Here is a 26,924-nt window from a genome sequence, read left to right as displayed (position 1 = left end):
TTTTGGATTGTTTGTTTTCCAATGCATAATTTGAGTCAATGATAGATATTGCTGTACCCCTAAATATAAATAGAAACAAATATAATTCATTTGTTGGTTTAGGTTATTTCTGCCTGTCCGATGCTGGCAGAAAGAGGTAATTAGAATGATGTGCCCTTTAATTGTTATGTTCTTTTCTGAAGGTGTGGTGGCATTCCTAGAAACCAGCAATAGCATTAGGCGGCCAGTTTTTATGAGAATGAAAAGAAAACATTCAACCCTCTACACATATCTGTACTTTAAAAATATTGCTCATAGTGACCATGGCTGATAGGATTGCAGTTTAGCAACATCTGAATGACCAGCTCAATAAGTTCTTTAACCCTATTTTAGGAAGGCAGATATGCATTTTTAAATATTTTTAGGCAGGAGGAGGCCATGCCTGAAGTTTAGAGAGCATGTTGTGAGTTTTCTTAAAATGGCTGCTGCAGGACAATTTGTTCATCCACACAAATACACAAATACACATAAATGGGGATGCTTCTTCTCTCTAATTTAGTCATGCTAGGACACTCCCTGCATTTTTTAAAGTAGATGAACATGTTTCTAAACAAAGCAGTCATCCTTTATTTTATTTTCAAAGAATGTTTATAACTCCTTTGTAGAACTGAATAGCATCCTTGTACAGACAAATTAATGCTTTAGACTGGCATTCTGCTTTGCAGCTTGCTAAATCTCTGATTAATTTTGTTCTTAAAAGCTAGGTCTAAAAAAGCTCCCGATCAGTCTCAAAGAAGACATGTATGGCCACATTTTTCTGTTCTTGCTGCTTTCTATCTTGTTGGTATTCATCATATAGAAGCCAAAACCCATCTAGGTCTAATATTTATTATGTTTAAGCCTTTGACTTTAAGCCATATTATATAACAGGATAATTATCTTCAAATAGCGATTTGACCAACCCTAAGTCAAATAAAAGGGAGGGACAATTAAGGTAGAAAGTGGTGTGCCGATCAAAGATATTAGATGTACATCTACTGTTCCCTATCATCTATATTTTCAGCCCAGTTTTGATCCTGGGAATCAATATACCCAGATTTTGGTGTTGGGAGTGGAATCAGGCAGGAATACAATAGATACATGAGGATTAAATATCACTTGGCTGTGTATTTCTTTGAATTTGAAATCTCAATTGCCAGAAAAATATAAATCATATAGAAATTGGCTCTCGGACAGTGATCATCAAAGAAATCAATCAAGCACTTAAAACATAACCATATTTCATTTACTCCATTGTATTCTTCATCAAGGCATTCACAAAATATCAACATGCATATCAGTATAGTGCATCAATTTGGTTTACAATAGAAGCTGAACAGGAAACAAAAATGCAGCTGTGGGCTGATACTCTCCCTTACATAAATAAGACAAATATTTACATAAAGGGAATCATCATTTGAAACAGATACTATACTAAATTATAATTTAAAACCTGATGATTTCCTTGATTTTTGTTATGCCCTTTTCATTTATATGTTTATTGACTGTTGATAGTACATTTCTTGTTTGTTTTCTCCCTTCCCCCAACTTTTTGCCCATGTTTTCTATACGAATATTGTTGCCAGAATTAAGCAAAGTAGAGTATTATTTAGACCTGCTCTTATGATGAATAATCAGCATCAGATTCTTATAATGCGAGTTGAATGACACTTAGATAAATTAACAGGAATCAGCACTGTTTATTCAGATTTATCTTTGTGTACAACATAAGAACAACGCATGTATAATGACTGCCAGGTGGAGACCATATTAATTACATGAAAATTAGTGCAGAAAGTGGGAGATTTATTTCCATGTCATTGCAATCTTGCATTGCAAAGAAGGATCGCAGTTGTGTAGGAAGAGCCATCACCCCAATCTCTGGCTTTCTGCAGTTAAACAGCTGCTTTAAAACTTTACAATAACACATTCTCTGTTTTACTTCAATAAAACACATAAGAAGAGAATGGTACAATTTGAACAACCGAGAGAAGAGAATAATTGTAATTCAGGGTTGAACTGTGGGGACTTTGTGCTTTCTGAGCTTGGTGATTATCTTGCAGACATTTCATTGCCAAACTAGTTAATATCATCCATGCTAAGGAAATGTCTGCAAAAAAAACCCCATCAAGCTCAAAGAGCACCATTTTTATGAATCATACAGAACATACCTTAATACATCAAACTTAAAAAGGAACCATTAACTGAAAAAAACGTGTCAAGGAATTATACTTTGAGAATGTAGTCAGTTTAGAAGCTATGTCGATTATTTTGTATCAATTATTTTTTATTAAAAACAAAAGAAGATGCAATACTTTCATAATATTTTTTATTGTTAGCAGTGCAGCTCTCTGTCTGGAAGTATTCTTGCTCTTACATAAATAAAACCATTCTTACAAAGCAACTTTATTTTATTTTATTATTATTTGTCTTCTTACCAAAAGAGTATGCTAATTACAAGAATAAGTTATTTTCCTTGTTGAAGGAGATAGCAATAGCAGTTAGCAATAGCAGTTAGACTTATATACCGCTTCATAGGGCTTTCAGCCCTCTCTAAGTGGTTTACAGAGTCAGCATATCGCCCCCACAGTCTGGGTCTTCATTTCACCCACCTCGGAAGGATGGAAGGCTGAGTCAACCTTGAGCCGGTGAGATTAGAACCGCTGAACTGCAGATAACAGTCAGCTGAAGTGGCCTGCAGTACTGCACTCTAACCACTGCACTACCTCGGCTCTATAGAGATGAAAGACCAGAGGACAATCTTTTTCTTTAAGACTCCTTTGGGAAAATACAAGTGTTACATAAGAACATTCTTCATGATATTAGCCAGGAGGATAATATCTCAAGGAGAACCAGGCAGATGCAGGTGTCTAGGAGCAAAAGAGACCCCAAAGAGAAAGACCATTGGGCTTACCTGAAGGCTCCTTCTCTGTGCACCGCGGGAGAGTCCAAGCAGTGGGTTTTTTCAGTCTGGTTGCCCTGGAAACTGAGGAAACTTTTCCCTAATCACGCCTCCTGGCATGATCTCTCTCCAGAAATTTGAGATGGTTTGGCCATGAGGATGCAGCAAAAAAGCGACCAAGGATTTCCATACTGCTGACATGGCGGCTTCGAATCCCTGGATGGACCAGGGTGGGTTGGACTCTCCCGCGGTGCACAGAGAAGGACCCTTCAGGTAAGCCCAATGGTCTTTCTCCTGTGCACCGCTTGGAGAGTCCAAGCAGTGGAACATACCCAGGTTAATGTTCATCTGGGCGGGCAGAAGAAGAGTCCCAGGATTCGACCGAAGAGGTCACTGCCTGTAGCACCCGCCTGCCAAAGGCCTCCTCAGCAGAGGCAAAGGTGTCCAGTCTGTAATGTTTTATGAACAGAGACAGCGAAGACCAAGCGGCAGCCCTGCAGATTTCCTCAATTGGGGCTTGAGTGGCCTAAGCCGCCGAAGTAGCTGCACTGCGTGTTGAATGGGCAGTTATGTGGCGAGGCACCATCCTCGACTGGAGCTAATATGCAGACGTGATGCAAGCTCTGAGCCATCTGCCAATGGTAGAAGACGAAACTTTCTTGCCCTAGGACCTAGGCTGGAAAGATATGAAGAGGGCCTCGGACTTTCAGAAGTCCGAAGTGCGATGGATGTATATCTTCAAGGCCCGATGCACGTCTAGTTTGTGCCACTTGTGCTCACTCGGATGGGAGGGACGAGGACAAAAGTTCAGCAGAATAATTTCCTGCGCCCTATGATACCAGGAGTTGACCTTCGTAATGAAGGTCGGGTCAAGCCACAAAACGACCCTGTCGGTATGAACAACACACAAGTCCTGACGAACCCACAGGGCTGCCAACTCTGATATCTAACGGACAGATATATTAGCTATAAGAAAAGCTGTCTTCAGATAAAGATGTCTAAGAGAAGTTGTTTGGAGAGGCTTGAAGGGTGGTGCCGTGAGCGCCTGCAGGACTATGGATAGCTGCCAGGTAGGGTAGCAGTGGACCGTGGGAGGCCAAATGTTAGAGGCGCCCTTGAGGAAGCAGCGCACCCTGGGAACCCTGCTGAGTGGTAGGAAGGGATCTCCAGACCAAACGGTTGACAAAGCCGCCACCTGGCGATGGAGCGTGGCCGGAGAGATCCCTCTCAAGGCCCCCCTGCAAAAAGTCCAACACCCGATACACTGGCATCATGACCAGGTCGAGCCGTAAGTCCTCGCACTACTGGGCGAATGTAGCCCAAGTAGCGTCTTATATCCTCGTTGTCGAGGGACGCCGAGCAGCTTGGATGGTACGCACAACCCCGTCTGACAATCCCTCAGCCTTCAGTAGGTCCCCCTCAAGTGCCAGACGGCCAACTGGAGCCATTGGTGCTCCGGATGGACAATGGCCCCTTGGCTGAGGGAGACCTGATCCGGGGAGATCCGCCACGGTGGGGACACTGACAGGCTGACTAAGTCAGCGAACCACGACCTCCGGGGCCAATGGGGCGCTACAAGGAGTACCTCCTCCTCCTCCTCTATGATCTTGTGGAGAACTTGCAGAAGAAGAGGAAGAGAGGGAAATGCGTAGAGGAGGCCCCGGGGCCAGCTGCAACGAAGGGCGTCCGTTCCCTCCACCCCCGGAGAATGGAAGCGGGAGAAGAAACGTTGTAGTTAGGCATTGTCTTTGGTTGCAAAAAGATCGACCTGTGGAAGTCTGAATCTGCAAGACAGTTGATGGAACAGAGCAGGATCCAGCCGCCATTCTGCGGAGTCGATGGTGGTCCTGCTCAGCCAGTCCACTTGTGTGTTGTTCACGCCGGAGATGTGGTCAGAGCAGAGAGACTCCAGATGTTGTTCTGCCCAGAGACCCAGGGTCTCTGCCTCCGCCATCAGTCTTTTGCACCTGGTGCCGCCCTGGCAGTTGATGTGTGCCTTGGGGGCCACATTGTCCATCATCAGTAAGACGTGGCGGTGATGTATGGACGGTGGAAGTAACCAAGGGCCAACCTCGCTGCTCGCAGTTCCAGAAAGTTGATGCTGCAATTCGACTCCTGGACCACGAGACGTCCCATGTGTGCTCCCCAGCCGGCGAGACTGGCATCGGTGGTAATGACCAACCGGTCGGGCTCCTTGAATAGGTGTCCCTTGAGGAGTGCAGGTGATGCCCACCACCGGAGGGACCTCTTCACAGCCTGGTCGAATTGCTCCTGCTGGCTCTCTGGTGAGGTAGAAGAAGCCACTGCAGGGCCCTGGAATGGAGGCGAGCCCAGGGCACGATCAACAGGCAGAAGATCATCTTCCCCAACAGCTGGGAGAGGAGGACAATCAGAATCTGCCTTGCCTGCATTACCGTGTGGGTCATGGACCTGAGGGCCTCTAACCTGTCTTGAGATAGGAAGACCCTGTAGGACATAGTGTCTATCACGCCCCCAGATGGTTGATCTTGGTTGTGGGGGTGAGGTGACTCTTCTCTAAGTTCAGTGAAAACCTGTGGTTTCTGAGGGTCCTCATAGTGATCTGAAGATCCCGTAAGGCCTGCCGCCTGGACGACGACTGAATGATGATGTCATCCAGGTAGCATTGGAGCCTTATGGGCCTGCGTCTGAGATGGGCCACCACCACCACCAGCACCTTCGTGAAGGTCCTGGGTGCTGACGAGAGGCCAAATGGAAGGGCCCTGTATTGAAAGTGGCGGCCTGCATAAAAGAAGCGCAGGAACTTCCTGTGCTGGGGGTGAATGGGAATATGGAGGTAAGCCTCCCTCAGGTCGATAGAGATGAGGAGGTCTCCTTGGCGGATCCCCGCCAGGATCGACTGGAGGGACTGCATCTTGAACCTCCGGTAGGCGATGTACCTGTTGAGGTTCTTGAGGTCCAAGATGGCCCTCCACCCCACCCCTAAGTTCTTCGGGACCAGGAAGAGAATTGAGTAGTACCCTCTCCCTTCCTGGTCGGGGGGCACCTGCTCTATTGCATTGATCTCCAGGAGATGTAGGACCTCCTGGTTCATCTGCTCCTTCTTGATGGGACATGAGGGGGCAGGACACCTGATAAAGTTCCTGGGAGGAGGGGATAGGAATTCCAGAGACAGACCCTCCCGGACAATCTGCAGGACCCAAGCGTCCTGAGCTGTCTGAGCCCAATGAGAGGTGAACAGTTGGAGTCGGCCCCCAATGGGCGACGAGCTTGGGGTGTCACTACATTTGCAGAAGGGCCTATTGGAGGCACCTCCGCGATTGAATTTACGGAATCCAAATTGTTGTCTGTCTCTGTCTCGAAAGGAAGACCTGTCCTGAGCCCTCCCCCGATTGCCCGGACGACCTATTAGGGGAGTAGAAGGAAGAGGAGGTGGAAGGCTCAGAGGGCCGAAAGGACTGCCTCCTCGGATATGGGTTGGACTTACAGTCTTGCTTTTTTGAGGTTGATGGGAGGACCTTCCTCTTATCTTTTGACTCAATGAAGTAAGGGTCCAAAACATCCCCAAATAATTTTGATCCCTTAAAGGGAGCTGAAGCCAATTTCCATTTGTGCTTCTGGTCCGCTTGCCAATGTCAGAGCCAGACCAAACGGTGAGACATGACATTCACAGCCAGAGCCCTGGAGGCGAATTTAGTGGCGTTGAGAGCGGCATCCGCCGCATATTGCGAAGCCGCAATAAGCTTGGTCACATCTTGATGGAGGCGTGTGTCTCCCGCGGGGATTTTGTTTGCGAGTTCCTGCAGCCAAATGGCCGTAGCCCTGCTAAAGAACAAGGTGGAAGAAGACGCACTAATGGCCCAGGCCGCCGCAAGATGGGTCTTGTGGCAGACCTTCTCTGCCTTCTTATCCTCCGCCTTGAGACCCTCTAACAGGTCCGCAGGCAGAGAGGCATTAGAAGTAAGGGCCGTAATAGGTGGATCTACAGCCGGAAGGGCCAAGAGATCCTCCAGGACAGGCTCCATTGTATAAAGCTTCTTGTCCACCCTGCTGGGAGAGGACAACGTGGTTGGTTGGACCCACTGGCATTGGGTGAGATCCAGGAATAAGCCCGGGACTGGAATCAACTCCTGTTGAGGAGTTGGGGCATCAAACATGGCCGCGTTTGGATTAACCGGAGCCGAATCAGCTGGAGGTGGAGCGGGCTCAGGTTTAATACCCACCATGGTGGTCGCCTTGACCTTACAAAAAACAGATTTGAACAAGCTGGGCTTGAAAAGGCCCAAGAAGGAAGGGGCATCCGGGGTAAGATCCTCATCCTCGAAGAGCCCCTGTTCCACCGGGTCAGGAGCCTCCAAGGCCGAAGCCTCGCTAACCACGGAGGATTCTAGGGATGGATGATGAACCCGCTTAGCCGGGGGAGGCCCGCCCTGATTGGAGGGGTGAGTGACAGGAGCTACAGGTTTATCGTGCTCCCGCATGGCATCTGCAATGCCCTTTGCGATGGCGCGCTCAACCACTGCTTGCATGCAGGCGGATAACTCGGGTTCTTGATCTGAATCTGGGTCCAGATCAGTGGACTCCTCCATATGAGAGGGAGGGTCCTCAAGAGACTCTCCCTGGGGGGGTCCTCTGGGACAGGGTCCTGGTCATGGAACCAAGATGGGGCCGGGGAAGGAGGTTCAGTCAATGACCGGTCCGTGGACAGGTCTTGAGACTCGACCTCCTCTGCCATCAGAGCCATAGGATCCCTCCTAGGGAGGGGAAGGATGAATGAACCCCCAGAGGGAGTGTCCTTTGCTGCCAGGCTTTCTCAAATTGTTTGTCAAGCGCCCATTGGCGCCTTGCAGCATCTCTGGCCTCAGCAGCTATAGGGGCCTTGATGGGAGGAGTCTGGGTGGGAACCCTGCCTCTACCAGCCCCACTGCCCTTGGAAGGGGGAGAAACCTTGTCCAGGCCCTTGGAGGGTCCTGGTCTACTGGTTCTACTGAACCCGACTTCTCCATGTCAATGACCGCACAGGTTGTTGGCAAGCACAGGCTGATAACAAGAGTAGCTGAAGTTGATATAGGCTACACTGCAAGAGAAAAAGAAATTTTTTTGTTAAATGGAGTAATGGAAAAAAACATACAAAAGGTAAAGAGGAAGTATAAAAAACTCTAATGCAATTTAAGCAGCGTTAGTGTATAACCTGGAGGATGTGGCCTGCAGCGGTAAGCTAGCAGGTCAGTCAGAGAGGCAGGGAGGCCCAGGCCTATAAGCAAGGGAGACATAAGGGGCTATGCCTGTAAGGCCTTCCCTGAGCCGGTGCGGTGGCCTCAAGTAGACCAGAGCCCCAGCACCACGGTAGAAAAAAGGAGGGTGACAGGTTGACAGTAGGCAACCCCGGGCTGGCCCCCTGGCACCCAGTGGCTCCTGACTCAGCATGGCTGCGCGGCCTGCTGAGGCCAAGAAGGGCGCGAAAAAAACACTTAAAAATGGCCACCGGGCAGCGAGGGGGATCTAGGAGGCCATGCAGCGATCACCTCAGCAATCTGACGATCGCGCGCTCCTCCACGGCAGAGTTAGAGAGGGAATGGCCCAGAAATAAAAAAAACTGCAGAAAAAAACAACAAACGGTGAGAACGGGGAGTTGCTGGCTTGCTAAAGCCCTCTGCCGCCCTGCTGCGCCTTTTAAAAGCGCGTGGCAAGCCTCCAAAGCTGGCCTGAGCAGATCAGCATAGGAAGCCCTCCCCTCACAGCACGCTTACCTCCTGTCCTCCTGGAGGCTTGCTGTAGCAGATTAAGAGCAGTCAATGAAGGAAAGGAGAGGAAATTAATTTGTTTTACAAGGGAAAAGTTAGGAAGAAAGGAGAGTCCAAGCCAAAGAAAATAGATTAATTCAGCTGGAACTCACACAAATGCTTCCGAACGGGCAAACTGAGGAAAAATTTCTGGAGACAGATCACGCCAGGAGGCGTGGTCAGGGAAAAGTTTCCTCAGTTTCCAGGGCAGAGAGTCCGCTTGGACTCTCCAAGCGGTGCACAGGAGAAAGAAGGAAGCTCTGTGGAAATAGTGAGTTCCTTGTTGTTGTTGTTAGTTGCAAAGTCATGTCTGACCCATTGTGACCCCATGGACAACGTTTCTCCAGGACTTACTGTCCTCTACTATTTTCTGGAGTCCATTTAAGCTCATGCCTACTGCTTCAGTGACTCCATCCAGCCACCTCATTCTCTGTCATCCCCTTCTTCTTTTGCCTTCAATCTTTCCCAGCAATAGGCTCTTCTCCAGTGAGTCCTTCCTTCTCATTTGGTGGCCAAAGTATTTGAATTTCAACTTCAGGATCTGGCCTTCTAAAGAGCAGTCAGGATTGATCTCCTCTAGGACTGACCGATTTGATCGCCTTGCAGTCCAAGAGAGTTCATAAAAACATATAAAAAAAAATCAATAAAGGCTTGTGTCTGAGCTGAGCAATCAGCCTGAAGATATGGACATGAAGAGCAAACTCCAACTTTTTGAGATATTTCCTCTTTCTGAATCTCCCTAGAACAATGGATTTTATCACCTCAGGGATTCACAAAATAAAATAAAGTTGGTGTACTGCTTTTTGTAGATCAAACAAGTTCTCACAAAAAAGTGTGCTATCTTCCTGAATCCACAATATAATGGAACAATGGCAAAGTTTTATAAAATCAACTGTTGAAGTAATATATATGACTTCTTCCTAGAATATAGCAGTTTTAGGTCATTGCAGAAATGTGTCTGAATGAAACATTCTTACCATGTACTAAACAACATAATGAACATTAATATTTTTCCAGTAAAAATACAATAGATCCAATTTATTTTAATTAAATATGGCATAATCTAGGAACTATTTAATTTTTATATATGAAAATTTCTTGACAAAAGAAATGGGAACTTCCAATTCTTTGTTCTTTGTTCTATTTAGTTTTTAACATTTGCGTAGTAAATTAATTCATTGACAAAGATTTATAAAGGTTAATTGTGGGATCTTATATTCTTATACTTTTGGTAATCATATCTAATAATTTAAGTGTCTCTGAAGCTGAAAATACTGCAGGCCCACATCAATGTGTCACTAGAAGTTATAATTGTAAATATTGCTTGTGGGCATATGAAAATGAATTAAGTAACTGGTTAAAAGTAAAAATCCCATTAACCATTCAAACATTTCACATAACAATTTTTAACAATTTATAAGCTCATAATGTCAATTTGGCATGAACAAAAGATCAAAATGCAATTTTCTATTAATATTATATCATGATATTCAAACTGATTTGTTAGTGGAATGATTTATATCTAATCTATTACATTTTGAGTCTCAAAAAATTCAAGTAAATTAACTTAATGTGTGACTATTTCAAAATATTGAAAGAAGGATATTTTATATTGCATACAGCCATTCAAATTTGATAATAGTAAAAAAAAAGTATAATGATATAATTTAAGGTATAGAAAATCTCTACTACCTCCCATCTTCAAATGAAAACTTCATGAATAGGGAACCCGTAATGCCAAGAATCTTGCAAATTTTATCAAGACGTTTCCAGAGGAACACACTTGGAAAAATGCTGGGCATTATGTACATACTTGCAGATGATAATGGTGGAGCCCAAGAAAAGTATGCTCAAAAATCAACAACAGTAGGGAGACCAATAAATATGATATCTTCAGTCTTCAGTAACTTGTGTATCAATTCACAAAATATGATAGCAATAAAGAGGTAGAACTAGAAATCTTAATTTAGAAAATATGTCCAAAGGCATCTCCAAAATCTGATAATATTACAGTTGTGATTATACATAAAAGATAGAATAGAATAACAAAGTTGGAAGGTTCCTTGGAGATCTTCTTGGAGACCCACTGCTTATGCAGGAAATCCTACACTACTTCAGACAAATGGCTATCCAACATTTTCTTAAAGACTTCCAGTGTTGGGGCATTCACAACTTCGGGAAGCAAGTTGTTCTATTGATTCTTTATTCTAACTTGCAGGAAATTTCTCCTTAGTTCTAAGTTGCTTCTTTCCTTGATTATTTTCCACCCATTGCTTCTTGTTCCCTTGGAGAATTCTCTGAGGGAACAATTCTCTTGGATCTCCCTCTTCTTTGTGGCAGCCCCTAAGATATCAGAACACTGCTGTAATGACTCCCCTAGTCCTTCTTTTCATTAAACTAGACATACCCAGTTCCTGCAACCATTCTTCATATGTTTTAGCCTCCAGTCTCCTAATCACCTTTGTTGCTCTTCTCTGCACTCTTTCTAGTGTTACAACATCTTTTTTACATCATGGTAACCAAAACTGGATTCAGTATTCCAAGTGTGGCCTTACCAAGGCATTATAAAGTGGCATTAACACTTCACATGATCTTGATTCTATCCCTCTGTTTATGCAGTCTAGAACTGATACCTTGAAGGATATTTTTAAAATGCTAAAAAATAAAACTAACAGAAAGCAAGGCAGAGTAGTTTTACATGCAAAAAGCATAGAGTTGTAACAGGAATCTTTATTTGCAAACAGATAAAACATTTAGTAAAAGAACACAAAGGTCAGAGTGCAGATCAACAATGAGACCATTGAAAAAGTAAAGGAGTTCATCTTTCTGGGCTCTAAAATTGACCAAAGTGATGACTGCAGCCCTGAGATCAGAAAGTGTATAGCACTTGGAAGAACTGTAATGTCTTGCATGATTAACATCTGGAAGAGTCACAATCAAATGCAAATTAGTTAACACAATAATTTTTCCATGTCTACTTAAGGCTGCCGAAACTTGGACTCTAAAAAAGGCAGATAGGAGAAGGGTGGACACCTTTGAACTATGTTGCTGGAGGCAACTATTATGCATCCCACAGAGTGCAAAAATAACAAATAAAGAAGTGCTAGACCAAACTTCATCAAAAATATCACTTGAAGTCAAGATCTCCAAACAGAAGCTGTCATACCTTGTTCATGTCATGCAAACTGACTGACTCAAAAAGTTAATGATGCTGGGAGCAATCAACGGAAAAAGGAGAAGAGACTATCCTAATATCTGTTGGCTGGACAATATATAAAGGATGACATCAGAATGACCATGGCAGATCTGAAGGAAGCAGTGCAAGGCAGAGGGGCATGGAAAGTGTTGATCCTTAGAGGACCGGGCATGACTGAATGGCTGACAACAGCATCCATCTTGTCAGAATTTAAAAGGTGGAGTAAGAAGGCCCTGAGAGGTTACAGACCAGTTAGTTTTATATCTATACTGGGCAAGTTTTTAGAACAATTTATCAAAAATTGTCTCTGTGAACACTTAGGGAGGGGAAACAGTACCATTACCAAGAGCCAGCATCAGTTTCAGAGGAACAAGTTCTATTCAAGTACACCTTTATCTTCTTATGACAGAGAAATTAGTTTGGTAGATGAATGAGATAGATGTAGTAAATTTACTTTACTTGATCTCAGTAAAGTAATCTCTTGATATAGCCTCTCTTTATCTTCATGGCCAAGATGAATATGTCTGACTTAGATAGTTCTGAAGTCAGACATATCAATCAAATGCAAAGAGTATAAATTAAATGATTCCACATCATCATGGAAATGAATATCATGGTTCTATCACTGTTCAGGTGCCATTGAGTTTCTTTATAAGTAGCCTTACAAAATTGGAAAATGTGCTTATCAAATTTGTGGCTAACACCAGGCTTGGAGGCAGGCTAATATGATATGATGTTATATGTTATAAGATGGGACATATCTGTTCTTGACTCAGACTGGAAGCTGAACAAAGACAAAATAATGTAAATTAAAACTAAGGGTGAATATTAGGAAGAATTTCCCAATGATAAGAACTGTCGAGCACTAAGCAGAAGTTGAGCTAAATTGCTTTAAGGCCACATTAATTCTATGACCCTGTGAGTCTTTCTGATAATATTTATCTTCAAGGATGAATCTAGAGTAATATTTTCTGCAGCTGGAACAGCTGAGAAGGATTGTGAACTGAAATTAAATGTTTACATAAAGTACTCAAATAAAGATGCAGAATCCAATATGGGTCAATCACTGGGACCAGAGGTTTAATTTTCAGAGTTTTTGGTCTCAGTTTTTGGAGCCCATCCTTGGGGAACTTCTGTCTCACCAATCTGGAGGATGGGCTCCAGCACGAGTCCAAAAGTCCACGAAACATTCATCAAATAGAGATGTTTATACTGTCATTTATAATATAAAGAAAAGTAAAAGTATGATAGCATACATGGGTCAGGCATGAACCAAAAATATTCTCCAAATGGGCCTTGGGAATACAGGAAGGAAGAGATAAAATATTTATCTTTTTATCTGAATAATTTTGTGTCCGATTCATGTCTAAAATGTATTAGATCCAAATAATATTGGCTATAAATGAAAAAAATCTTAGGTCAAAAACAGCATACTATATTAGATATTAGGTACTATATTAGATGTAGCAAGTAATCATTATTATGTCTAGTTCAATATATATACATACATATAGACACAGATAGAACTGATTGTTAACTTGAAGGTCATTTCTAGAAGGTTTTTTCCTAAGAAAGAAATAGCCTATCTGTCCAAATGTCCTCCTCAAAAATAGATAAATAAATAATAATTGGAAAAAGCTGATATTCTTTTTAAAAGGAATGAAAAAACTGAGAAATAACTGCAGCTTTTAGTTTAGTTCAACTGTCAGTTTTCCAAAGATTTCAGGGCTTAAAATGTTAAAAGTGCCAGATGCTATTATCTGTTATTTGTGTTGTCATTATGTTCTGGTCTTTGCAAAAATCAATATAAATGTCCATCTGTACATTAATGGAATTTCATTTGATTTTCCCCCTCCTCCTGAATGGGTAGGAATATGGAGGCTGGCAAGGATCCTAAGAACTATGTAACTCGGCTTCTCAAATAATGCTCACACATAGAGACAGCCTAACTAATCACTTAGAAACAGAATAGGGAGACGTTAATTAAACAAACAAACAAACAAACAAACAACTCATACTTGTGGGAGACTTTTTGTTTACTTCATACTAGCTTCCTGGACCTTACCACTGTGTCTAATATACCTTTGTATTCAATAATGAGGTTTGCCTCTAGTTTTCTGCTTTTGAAGACAGATTGTACAAGCATACAGAAAAGGTCACATTAATAAACTTTTTTCCAATAGCTGTCTCTTATATTTGAGTAGATACAACACACTCTGAGTACAGACTTTAAGATGACAGATGATATAAGGTGATCATGACATTATTATTTGGTATTGAACTACTGCAGCATGGTGAACATGCTGATTACTTTTTCTGTCCAGATGGTATGGTTAGATTCATATCAGAGGTGGGTTGCTGCCGGTTCGGCTCAGATTAGGTGAATTGGTAGTAGCGATGGTGGGAGGCTCCACCCACCCAGACGCTTCTGCGGATGCGCAGAAGCTTCTGCACATGTGCACAATCATTGCACGCAAGTGGAAGTGCGCCCGAACCGGTGGTAAAAAAAATTGACAACCCACCCCAGATTCATGTGACTTATTAAGCCATAGTTTGAGGAACAAATCATAGTGGCATTCAACATACAACACAGAAATTGAATGACCCTGGCTGCAATCATATATCTTGTTAAACCAAACCCAAATAAACCACATCATGGTTTACCACAAACCAAGAATCAGCTTATAAAATCTGGCATTCCTTTATTTTGACTAACTTCTGTTTGGAGAAGCATAAAAATAAGTTTATAATTGCGAATAATTTGCACAATTTCCCCAAGACCTAACAATCTGTTTCAATGAGTACATAATGACTACTCATAAAAAAGTAAAATTTCTATACATTTTCCCACTACATTTATAAAGATTTGGGTGAAATAGCACTAAACTAAAAACTGTTGGGTTTTTTTAACAGTTTCTATTTATTCTGAGTTAGCTGAGTGGATTAGGTAACTGAAACTGTGGTGTCCACAGATTTTGGGTGGCATCAGGTTGGGGAGAAATGGATTAAAAGATAGCAGTTCTTCAAAATAACAGTCTCTTCTATTATTTCAGAAAGATCCTGCAATCTGTCCTGAAACACTGGAGGAAAAGAAATCTTCGGACATCTCGGAACCTAGTCCAAAACTCAAGGTCCATTCAAGAGATCTCAAAAAGGAACTGATCATGTGAGTAGATAGATAGATAGTTTAGTTTAGTTTCACTTTATTTGTATGCCGCCCTTTTCCCTGGGGGGACTCAGGGCGGCTCACAGTTCAAAAAGGGGGGGGAAGGACAAACAATTTACAACATAAAAGCACTACACCATTTAAGAACTCAACAGTCATACAATTCGAGTAGGAGTTAGAGTCTTTAACCCCAGGCCAGCCGGGATAGCCAGATTTTAAGTGCGGCGCGGAAGGTCTGGAGGATGGTGAGGGTCCGGATCTCCATGGGGAGTTCGTTCCAGAGGGTCGGAGCAGCCACTGAGAAGGCTCTCCTCCGGGTAGTTGCCAGTCTACACTGGCTGGCTGATGGAATTCGGAGGAGGCCTAATCTATGCGATCTTATCGGTCTAGTGGAGGTAATTGGCAGTAGGCGGTCTCTCAAGTACCCAGATCCAATACCATGAAGGGCTTTGTAGGTGACAAGTAGCACCTTGAAGCGCACCCGGAGATCAACAGGCAGCCAGTGCAGCTCGCGGAGGATAGGTGTTACGTGGGTGAATCGGGGTGCACCCACGATCGCTCGCGCGGCTGCATTCTGGACCAGCTGAAGTCGCTGAATACTCTTCAAGGGCAGCCCCATGTAGAGCACATTGCAGTACTCCAGCCTAGAGGTCACAAGGGCACGAGTGACTGTTGTGAGGGCCTCCCGGTTCAGGTAGGGACGCAACTGGTGCACCAGGCGAACCTGGGCAAATGCCCCCCTGGTTACAACTGGCAAATGGTGTTCAAAAGTCAGCTGAGGGTCCAGGAGGACTCCCAAGATAGATAGATAGATAGATAGATAGATAGATAGATAGATAGATAGATAGATAGATAGATAGATAGACAGACAGACAGACAGACAGACAGACAGAGACAGACAGACAGACAGACAGACACCATATTTTTCGAAGTATAAAATTCACCTTTTTCCCTCAAAAGAGAGGCTGAAAATCTGGGGGCATCTTATACACTGAATACAGCATTTTTTGCCTCCAGAAACCCCACCCCCTTCACCAAAATGGCCATGCATAGCTTTTAGGAGGCTTTCAGTGAGCTCCTGGGGCTGGGGAGGGCGGAAATGAGCAAAAAAGGGTCATTTTTTGCTCAATTTTGCCTCACCAGCCCCCAGGAGCACTCTACAAGCCTCCTACAGGCTATCCATGCACTTTTTTGACAAAAAATGAGTCTGTTTTTGCAAAACAAATGGGCCTTTTTTTGCTTGTTTTTTGCCCCCCCCCAGGAGCACTCTACAAGCCTCCTAAGGGCTATTCATGCCCTTTTTTACAAAAACGGGCCTGTTTTCGCAAAAAACGGGCCATTTTTGGGAGGTTTGTAGAGTGCAAAAACTTTTTTTTTTAATTTGCCTCTTCAAACCTTGGTGCATCTTATATTCTGGTGCATCTTATATTCCAAAAAATACGGTACGTACGTACGTACATACATACATACATACATATATACATATACATTGCATCAGTTGTGTTTTAGTTTTCTTGTATCAAGAAAATATTAATGGAATGTATTGGATTAAAATCATATTTTTCATTCACTGATTCATGAATTCCACTTGTAGAATGTTAATTCCCAGGCTCCCCGATGGTTTAACACAATAAACACAGAATATAATTAAACTCTGCATATAATAACTTACATACCTTGTAAACTTTGCATTAGATTTTAAAGCACCCAGTAATAGTTCTTTTGCTTGCTAATGTGCATCTATAATATGCTTGGCTGTGTAATTTAACTGAAATATGTTTCAATACAAGTATGTAAAAGGTCTAAAAGTAACACTCAGGGCAAGGAACTTTTACCAAATATTTGCTGACAGAATTTGTAATGCAAATGGCTCCATCATGAGGAAATACCAAGAATGACAACAGCAATTATACAGAGAAATTCTGTCTGAAGCTCAATTACAATGCAAATATAAATATGGATTACATCTTTTAGAATATTAATGACCTCTTCAATGATTATATTATACCAAGGCAAATTGCATTCCACAGAATGAACAAGGTTATCTGATGTGTTATACTGCTACTTAAAAGAAACTATATTGTCTATTTTTGAAATACTATTAAGCAGCTACAATGGGGAGATTCACTGATGGTTTAAGGATATTACCGAAAGTTGTACTCAATTAATTATTTAAAAAGAAAATAGAAAAAATGTTAGAAGGCTCAACTCATTAGTGGATAGCTGACTGAATAATTAAATGGTTTAGTTACTTTATGAGAAAACAATACATTTTCATCTCTTCAGGCTATAGCTTTGCAGCTCCCATCTTCATTTTCCCCTATCAAAAATGCAGATGCATCTCAGTGAAAATACTTATAGTATTATAATCCATGTTTATTACACTAAAGCAGTATTTTCCCAAACTAGTCTTTCCCTCCTCTTTTGGGGACCTGAGTTCAGCTGCTCTTGTTATACTAATTAGTAATAATTATAATGTCACTAGTTAACATTGAGTAAGGCAGCTATAAGCAGGTAGAAAGGAAGACAATCATGAGAAGGTATTTTATAGAATTAAACTAAGTGCACCTCCAATTAAAACACTATTAAAATAAACAGTAATATTATCTGATTTCTCAGCAAGTCTATATTTTCACTCTTACATGTTTTTCCATCATACACACATAGCTTTCTATGTTTGCTTTTCTCTTTCCCCATCTCTTTCTTCTATATATGTGGAACTTTTGACTTTTTATAACAGGTAATACCAGCGTCGGCAAAACCAGTAGTAAACTTCATTTATTTTTTATTTTTTTAACTAGCACTGGAAGCCACTAAAATATGTTTTTCTTTTAAAGGGCTTAGATTAGGAGCTTGCCACAGTGAAACTTGTCAACTATGTGCTTTTCCATGTGCATTTCCTTTCTGCATTTAATTCATTGCATCTAGTCACATCCTAAGATATTTGGGTTGCTACAACTATTACAAGACACAGAAAGTTCTAACTCTAGCAGTGAGCCAGATTATTGCAGTTTAGGTAGAGGAGATTTACTGGAAAAGAGAAATAGACAAATAAGGGTAATAAAAAGTATGTCAGGCAGAGGGTAGAAGTGAACCAAGAGGTGGGGGTGGACTTCTAAAGTTCCAGATGTCTGATGCCTGAATGTCACTGTTTCCAGTATAAGGAAAAGAAGTTTAAGTTTTTTTCAAACCAGGATTTGAACTAAGGTTCAGATCCTGATAAAAAGGAATTAAAACAGGCATATAGAAAGAATCTCTCTCTTTCTCTCTCTCTCTCTCTCCCTCCCTCCCTCCTTCCCAGAAATATTGGAAATATGAGCTTTGCTTAGCCATAAGCAAGCAAGGACAGAAAGAAGATAGACAGCTTCCTCATTACTTACACATATCATTATATAAAGCATTTGAAGGAACACTTCAGAAAGCATAGTGACTTGAATGGAATGGCTCTCCTCAAAGCCCAGAGGCAGGAACATCCTTTAGAAGTGTGTTTCTCAACCTTAGCAACTTTAAGATGTCTGGACTTCAATTCCCAGAATTCTCCACCTATTTGCTTGAGAAATTCTGAGTGTTGAAGTCAAAACACTCCAAAGTTGCTAAGGTTGAGAAATACTGTGCAGTTGCTTCAAGAAGTTTCCCAAATTATCCATGCATGTCAATGAAGCCACTTCATATTGCCAGTACCAATGGTGGGATTCATTTTTTATTTTTTTTTACTACTGGTTCTGTGGGCATGGCTTTGTAGGCATGGCAGGGGAAGGATACTGCAAAATCCCAATTCCCTTCCTACCCCACTAACCTGCTTTCCAGCTCCATTCTCCTGTTCAGGGCAACAAAAGAAGATCAGCTGGAAGGCTAGGAAGCAGTGGGGGCAGGGCCAGCCTATTTGCCGGTTATCTGAACTACTCAAAATTTTCAATACCAGTTCTCCAGAACCTGTCAGAACTGGCTGAATACCACCTCTGGTTGGTACCATGAGTGTTGCTTGTATACAGGTACACAGGCACCTCCCAAAACAACTGTGCCAACCAGTGGTGGGTTCCGGATCTTGTTCTAGCTGGTACGGTTGGAACAGGCCTGACGTCGTCCACATGGACATGCGCAGCGCACTGCGCACAACACACACATGCGTCTTTCAGTCCAGCAATGTCTCCGCAAGCCTTCGTGATGCTCCAGCTGCTTGGCGGAGTGTCACACAGGCACTGTACATGCCGTGTGCATGCGCAGAAGACGTAAAGACAGGTAAGGAGCATGGGCAGATGGGTGGCCCCTCTGGAGCACCATACCGGAGTGGTACCTGGTGCCCCAGACAGGCTCCGGTACGCCCGTATCGTGGCGTACCGCCTGCAACCCACCACTGGTGCCAATCCTACTGGAGTACAGACTACTGCAATACATCAAATCTTTTGCGCAGACCAATGATCATGGAGAGCATCAGAACATGGTTCCTCCATCAGAAAATAGTTATTCCCTCTTATGCTTTTTTTTTTCTTAATTAATTTGTGTCTGACTGGTTCACTTTATTTTCTTAGGTGTCCAACTCCAGGATGCGATGGTAGTGGTCACGTAACGGGAAACTATGCATCTCACCGCAGGTAAAAAAAATGAAATGTGAGAGAATTTAACAAACTATAAAGATACAAGACTGCAATTGCCAGTTGTAATAATAAGTAGTTGTAATAATAATAACCAAGACCAGTATACATTTCTAGGCCCAATTTAAAATATATTTTAATCTGTAAGATTCTAAATACTTTGGACTTGGTAATTCACAAGATCCCCTTCAACTGCATGTATTTACTGAAACAAAAAAAATAATATTAATCCTGAAGTCTTGGATTTGGTGGTTAAGCTTTTAATTTATTTCTAAAAAGAAAACAAACAGTAATCTTTTTAATTATTATTTTGTTACAATATCCTTAAAATTGTCTTGCATTTCATTTTCTTAGTGTTTCTGGGTGTCCTTTGGCTGACAAGACGTTAAAATCCTTAATGGCGGCCAATTCTCAAGAACTTAAGTATGTATTTGTTCCAAAGAAAGGGGAGGTATTGACTGATATGTTTCTTTGCAGGGTTTTCCCTCCTCAAAATCCATTATTTAATAAGAGCAGCAAGTAAGGTTATTAATGCTCTCTTTTTTCAAACATCATAAATCACTTTTACCAGGAATATTTTTTTTTTAGCTTAATTAAGCCATTCCAATATCTTGTAATTAAAATTGCATGATGGAAAGTTCAGACGGATGTGGTTGTGGGTGGGAAAGGATCCAGTTAGATAGGTATTGTGGTAAAACCCTTGTCCTCTATCTCCTGGAGGACTACAATGACAACAGTGGTGGTAGTGTTGGAGACTTATTTCTCCCATTTTGCGGATGAATTTCTAATAGTATAAACATTAAAATGATCCAGACCCACCAGTTTGATTGCATGGAGAACAGCTGATCCAAAGGTCCCATAAATTAGATGCTGCTATTAGTGCAATAAAGATAATAATAATAATAATAATAATAATAATAATAATAATAATAAGCCAATCACCTGTTTGCCAACAACATACAAGCTCCTTACTGGTATCATTGCAAACCAAATTTATGGATACTTGGAAAGAAATAACTTGCTTCCTGTAGAACAGAAAGGATGCTGCAAAAATTCAAGAGGAACAAAGGACCAACTGCTGATTGATAAACTAATCCTAAAGAATTCAAAGAAAAGACGAACCAACCTGTTCATGGCTTGGATACACTATAAGAAAGTGTTTGATTCAGTTCCCCATAGCTGGGTCAAGAAATGCCTGAAAATCTTTGGCATCAGCAGCAACATACAAACATTCAAGGAAACTTCAATGAACCTCTGGAAAACAAAGCTTACAGCTAATGAAGAAGTACTGGGTGAAGTTGAAATTAAATGAGGCGTTTTCCTGGGCAATTCCCTTTCACCCCTACTTTTTATTCTCTCAATGCTACCACTGACAATCATTTCGAAGAAGATGAGCTATGGATACAAACAAGAAAGGACTGAAAATTTCGCACTTAGTGTACATGGATGATTTGAAGCTGTTTGGTAAAACAAAAGCTGAACTGAATTTATTAATTGCCACCCGGAGTCCTTCGGGAGTGGGCGCCATACAAGACCATACAAGACCAATAAACTGAAAGCACAAAAGAATTTAGCCAAGACATTGGTATGTAGTTTTGAATTGACAAATGTGCAACAATGGCAGCCAAAGCAGGCAAGGTCATAGAAGATGATGGAATAGAACTTGAGAATGAAGAAATGATAAAGGCAGTAAAACCAGAAGAAGGCTACAAATACTTGGGGATTTTAGAGGCCTCTGACTTAATGCATAATAAAGTCAAGGAATTAACTTCAGCCAAGTACATTTGACGAATTTGCAAGATGTTAAAGTCCAAATTGAGTGGAGGAAATATCATAAAAGCCATAAATACCTGGGCTATACCTGTGATTTGATACTCTGCAGGAATAATTGACTGAACCCAGATGGAGTTGGACAATTTGGACAGAAAAACAAGGAAGCTTATGATAATGAATCATGCTTTGCACCCTAAAAGTGATGCTGACCAATTATATCTACCAAGAGCAGAAGGTGGTCGAGGACTCCTACAAGTAAAACAGACTGTGGAAGAAGAAAAATACAGCTTGAATGATTACATCCAGAAAAGTGAAGAACCAATGATTAAGGAAGTAAATAAAGGAGGCCTTTTAAAGACAACTAAGTCAAAAGCTGAATATAAGAAAGAAGTAATTGAGAAGTGAGCTGAAAATTGGAAAAACAAAGCTATGCATAGCCAATACTTGAAAAGTATTGAAGGCAAAGCTGACCAAAAGCTAACTTGGAACTGGTTAAGATCAGGAACACTGAAAAAGAAACAGAATGCTTTATTTTGGCAGCTCAAGAACAAGCCTTAGCCACAAACTGCATCAAGGCAAAAATTCAACGTGTTTCTACGAACAGCAAATATCACCTCTGTAATGAGAAAGACAAGACAGTCGACTACTTGATCAGTGGGTGTAGCAAAATTTCACAAACTGACTACCTACAATGCCATGACCAGGTTGCTAAGATCATTCACTGGAAATTATGCCAAAAGTTTGGATTTGAGTACAGCAAAAACCACTGGGACCATCAGGTTGAGAAGGTTTTAGAGAATGAGAAAGTCAAGATCTCGTGGGACTTCAGAATCCAGACTGACAGGCACTTGGCCCACAACACACCTGACATAACAATAGTTGAAAAGAAAAAAGTATGATTCATTGAAATTGCAACACCTGGAGATGCACGAATTGAAGATAAACAGCAAGAAAAAATCACAAAGTACCGGGACTTGCAAATTGAAGTTGAGCGACTGTGGAAAAAGAAATTGTGTGTTGTCCTGATTGTAATTGGAGCCCTTGGAGAAATATCTAAAGGGCTACCTCGCTATTTGGAAATTTTAAATTTATCAGACTTGAACATTTTGATTCTACAAAAAAAACCTCCCTACTTGGAACAGCTTATATCCTCCGATATTACCTTAACAGTTCCTAGGTCCTTGGTTAGGATTCAAGCTGTTGAGCTACCAACCAGCCCCAAAGGCTGTGAATCTCACCAAAGATTAACATAACAACAACAACAACAACAACAATGAAATTAAGCTACCAAACAGCCAAAGAAGCTGAAAATTTTTTGCATTTATTTATTATATATGGATGATTTAAAACTCTATGGAAAGTCAGAAATAGAAATCCAATCACTGACAAACACAGTCCGAGAATTCAGCACCGATATTTCAATGCAGTTTGGCATGGAAAAATGCCCCACTGTATCCATAAAAAGGGGCAAAATCATTACATTTGAGGGAATTGAAATGCCCAATGGCCAACTAATTAAATGCAACAAAAATGAAGCCTACAAATATTTAGGCATTCTGCAGATGGATAATGTCAAGCATGGAGAAGTAAAAACTATTGTCAGGGGAGAGTACATCAACAGAGTTAGGAAAATTTTGAAATCGAAATTGAATGGTGGAAATACAATCAAGGCCATAAATACCTGGGCAATACAGTTATAAGATACACAGCTGGTATAGTTAACTGGACACAAGCTGATTTAGACATTTTGGACCGAAAAACCAGGAAACTAATGACAATGCACTACAGTTTATATCCACGTGGTGATACTGATAGACTATACCTGCCCTGAAAATCAGGTGTCAAAGGATTATTACAAGTGAAGCAAACAGTTGAAGAAGAAAAACATGCACTGGCTGATTATTTAAAAGAAAGTCAAGAACATCTATTAATCGAAGTAAAGGACAAAAAATCTATTGAAGGTCCAACAGACGAAACAAGAATACAGAAAAGATGTGATAAAATCAAGAATGGAGAGTTGGCAGAACAAAGCATTGCATGGCCAATTTCTGGAAAAAATAAAAGATAAAGTGGACAGTGAAAAAACTTGGTTATGATTAACAACAGGTACATTAAAGAAAGAAACAGAGTCACTAATCCTGGCTACGCAAGAACAAGCTATCAGCACGAATGCCATTAAGGCCAAAATCGAAAAATCCTCTGATGATGCCAAATGCAGACTTTGCAAAGAAGCTGAAAAAACTGTTGATCACATACTCAGCTGCTGTAAAAAAATCGCGGAGACTGATTATAAATTGCAGCACAATTCAGTAGCACAAATGATCCATTGGAATTTGTGCAAAAATTATAATATTAAAACAGCAACAAGCTGGTGGGAACATCAGCCTGAAAAAGTCACCGAAAATCAGATGGTCAAGATCTTGTGGGATTTTCGCATACAAATGGACAAAATACTGGCCCATAATAAACCAGACATCACACTGGTTGAGAAAAATAAGGTTACAATCATAGACATTGCAATACCAGGTGATAGCAGGGTCGATGAGAAGGAATATGAAAAAAATAGCAAAATACCAGGATTTAAAAATCGAAATTCAACGATTATGGCACAAACCAGCAGTGGTAATTCCAGTGGTAATTGGCATACTGGGTGCTATTCCAAAAGCACTGGAATTACATTTAAAACAGTTAAAAATTGACAAAATCACCATCAGTCAAATGCAAAAAGCCGCACTGCTTGGATCTGCACGCATATTACGAAAATACGTTATGACGTCCTAGGCCCCTGGGTGGGGCCCGACTAGTAACCAATGCCAAATCCGGCGAAACAACTGGCCGCTGTGATACAATTGTATAATAATAATTCTATTAGGATCATTAAAAAATAGTTGAACATTATATTAGGATCAATAATGAGCCACAGTGGTGCAGTGGTTAGAGTGCAGTACTGGAGGCTACTTCTGCTGATAATCAGTTGCCAGCAGTTTGGCAGATTGAATCTCACCAGGCTCAAGATTGATTCAGCCTTCCATCCTTCTGAGGTGGGTAAAAATGAGGACCCAGATTGTTGGGGGCAATATGCTGACTCTAAAACTGCTTAGCGAGGGCTGTAAAGCACTGTGAAGTGGTATATAAGTCTAAGTGCTATTGCTTTTGCTATAATAGTTGAATCTTAATGTATTTTTTTCTTTAAAACCCAGTGGTAAATCTCATTGACAAATAATAAGAGAATGAAGAGGAAGGGCAAACTTAGCTATTGACATTTGGATGTTTTTTATTCACCTGGTCATCTGCTACTGGTAGAGTAGCTTTTTTTAGAGTAAAACTTTTGTCCAAGGTCAAGTTTACAGTACATGATGGAAGTGCATAACTATGCCTGCTGCAGAATCAGGAATAACCTCTTCTGGAAATGAATGGCTGGAAATTCTGTTCTAGTGGGACACTCCCGTCCTGACGCTAGACAGTGTTGTGAGTCTCAAAGACTGTCTCTTGATTTGATCTGTTCAGTGCAGTCAGTCCAGAGAAATATGTTAAAGGCCATCTAAGGAGAGAAACATAGATCTGTAAGTTACTTCTCTGTCCTTTGGAAAACTGACTTCAGAGGCCCAGACAATGTTCTTTTTACAGTTTTCTATAGGACAGTCAAACCCGAGTTCTTTTACCTGGCATTTCATGTTTGAAGAGTGCAGAAATTACTCTGGGCCAGGGTATGCATACCACAATTTTTGGAGGGTAGAGTGAAGTGCTTTATGTTTTATCAATGCTATAATATGATTGTACTGGAAGTGAAGCTGGAAGCATAAAATTATATCTATTTAAAAAATTGAATACCTGTACTATAGATACAGATGCATGCATATTCTACCTTCAGATTTTTTTTAGTCAAAATAACTCATTGTCCATCTAAGGTTATGTGTCAGGAGTTACTTGTGGGCAATATACTGGTACTTTACAGCAACTATTGATGAATAATCGCTAACAGAACATTATAAATCACTAACAGAACAATTCATAAGAAAAGTTGCAGCTTGATTAAAAGACAGCATTGAGGCACTGGTCATAGCAGCATAAAACTAGCATCAAGCACCAAATCCATAGATGGGGTCTACCAACTAGACATGATCCAAGGTGCAGGCTGTGCAGAGAGGCCTCAGGTGCAATCAAACCCATAGTGGCAGGGTGTAAGATGCAGATAAGAACAGTGGCACAACCAAGCAACTGGCATTGTGCACAGGAATATCTGCACTGTGTATGGGTTGGAGTGTCCCCAGTTCAGATGGGATATTCAACAGAAAGTCGTAGAGAATAACAGGACTAAGATCCATTTTCAGATCCAGATGGACACACAGGTACTGGCCAATTAATCAGACAACATGCTGGTAGACAAGAAGCAGAAGACAGAGCTGGTAATAGAGGTAGTGGTGCCAAGTGACAGCAACATCAGGAAGAGGGGATATGAGAAGCTGGAGAAGTATCAGACCAGAAGTGAAAACTGGAGAGGATGTCAAAAGTAAAGGCCGAATGGTCCCTGTGGTGATAGGAGCATTTCAGGGCTGCCAAACTTGAACAATGGTTCCATCAGATTTCAGGAAGAAGATCAAAGCTTTCTGTCCAGATGCATGCAGTGCTAGGAATGGCTAAGATATTATGCAGAACCTTCACACTCCCAGGCCTCTGGCAGAATCCCCAAGATTGAAAAAGACACATACCACTCATAGGGATGAGAAGGAATTTTTAAATATGCATATAAAAGTTTTTTTCACAGAGTAAAAATAATACAAACTTTAAGTTAAAGATAAAACATAAGATATTTACGCATTTTCTAGATTTTCACCATGAAGTAGGAAAATTGCAATGTACGAAAGTAAAATTGCTAAAGTTCTCAATACAGTAGTATTCATTTAAATATTTCTTCTTTTTCTCTGTATTTTGTTTGATAGGTGCCCCACCCCTGGATGTGATGGCTCTGGTCATGTGACGGGAAATTATGCCTCTCACAGAAGGTAGGGACCCTTTACTTATTCAAAAGTAAACGATTAGGAAGTCAGGAAGAGAAATAAACTGTTTTGCATACTTTTCTTTAGTTTGTCTGGCTGTCCCCGAGCCAGGAAAAGTGGTCTGAAAGTGACTCCTACAAAGGAAGAGAAAGAAGATCCTGAACTTAAGTAAGTAGGCTTCCAAAGGTTTGTGGTAAATCACAAAACACACCCCAGTTGATCTCACTAACATATGCATAGTTTCAGTGAATACCACTATTCCTGATATTGCAAAAAAAAAAAAAAAAAAAAGGTGTAATGCAGGAAAGTTTCTAAGCCTTCCCCTGAATATAATCTCAGCAATTTTTTTCCTACCCTGAGTTTATGATTGACAATTATCCATGAAGTTACAGACACTGATAAATGTAATAGCTGTCAAGGCTCTATGATGAAATATCATTGGATATTTTAAATCTTTTAAAGTGGCTCTGGAAGACTAACCTTTACTTGTTCACTAAATGAATGAGTAGTTTAACACA

General features: G+C 41.2%; 1 protein-coding gene across 1 annotated transcript in view; it reads left to right on the top strand.

Annotated features, from left to right (window-relative positions):
• The window catches only part of ST18 (ST18 C2H2C-type zinc finger transcription factor), a 184,491-nt gene that overhangs the window by 143,417 nt on the left and 14,150 nt on the right, over positions 1-26,924 (top strand). The window contains exons 12-16 of the mRNA XM_032223013.1: positions 14,932-15,044; positions 19,574-19,636; positions 19,991-20,059; positions 26,350-26,412; positions 26,494-26,574. Of these exons, the coding sequence (XP_032078904.1) occupies positions 14,932-15,044; positions 19,574-19,636; positions 19,991-20,059; positions 26,350-26,412; positions 26,494-26,574 (389 nt within the window). The remainder of the gene's footprint in view (positions 1-14,931; positions 15,045-19,573; positions 19,637-19,990; positions 20,060-26,349; positions 26,413-26,493; positions 26,575-26,924) is intronic.

This window comes from Thamnophis elegans, chromosome 8 (genome assembly GCF_009769535.1).
Source record: "Thamnophis elegans isolate rThaEle1 chromosome 8, rThaEle1.pri, whole genome shotgun sequence".
NCBI lineage: Eukaryota > Metazoa > Chordata > Lepidosauria > Squamata > Colubridae > Thamnophis > Thamnophis elegans.
This window is presented reverse-complemented; position numbering and strand designations above follow the sequence as displayed.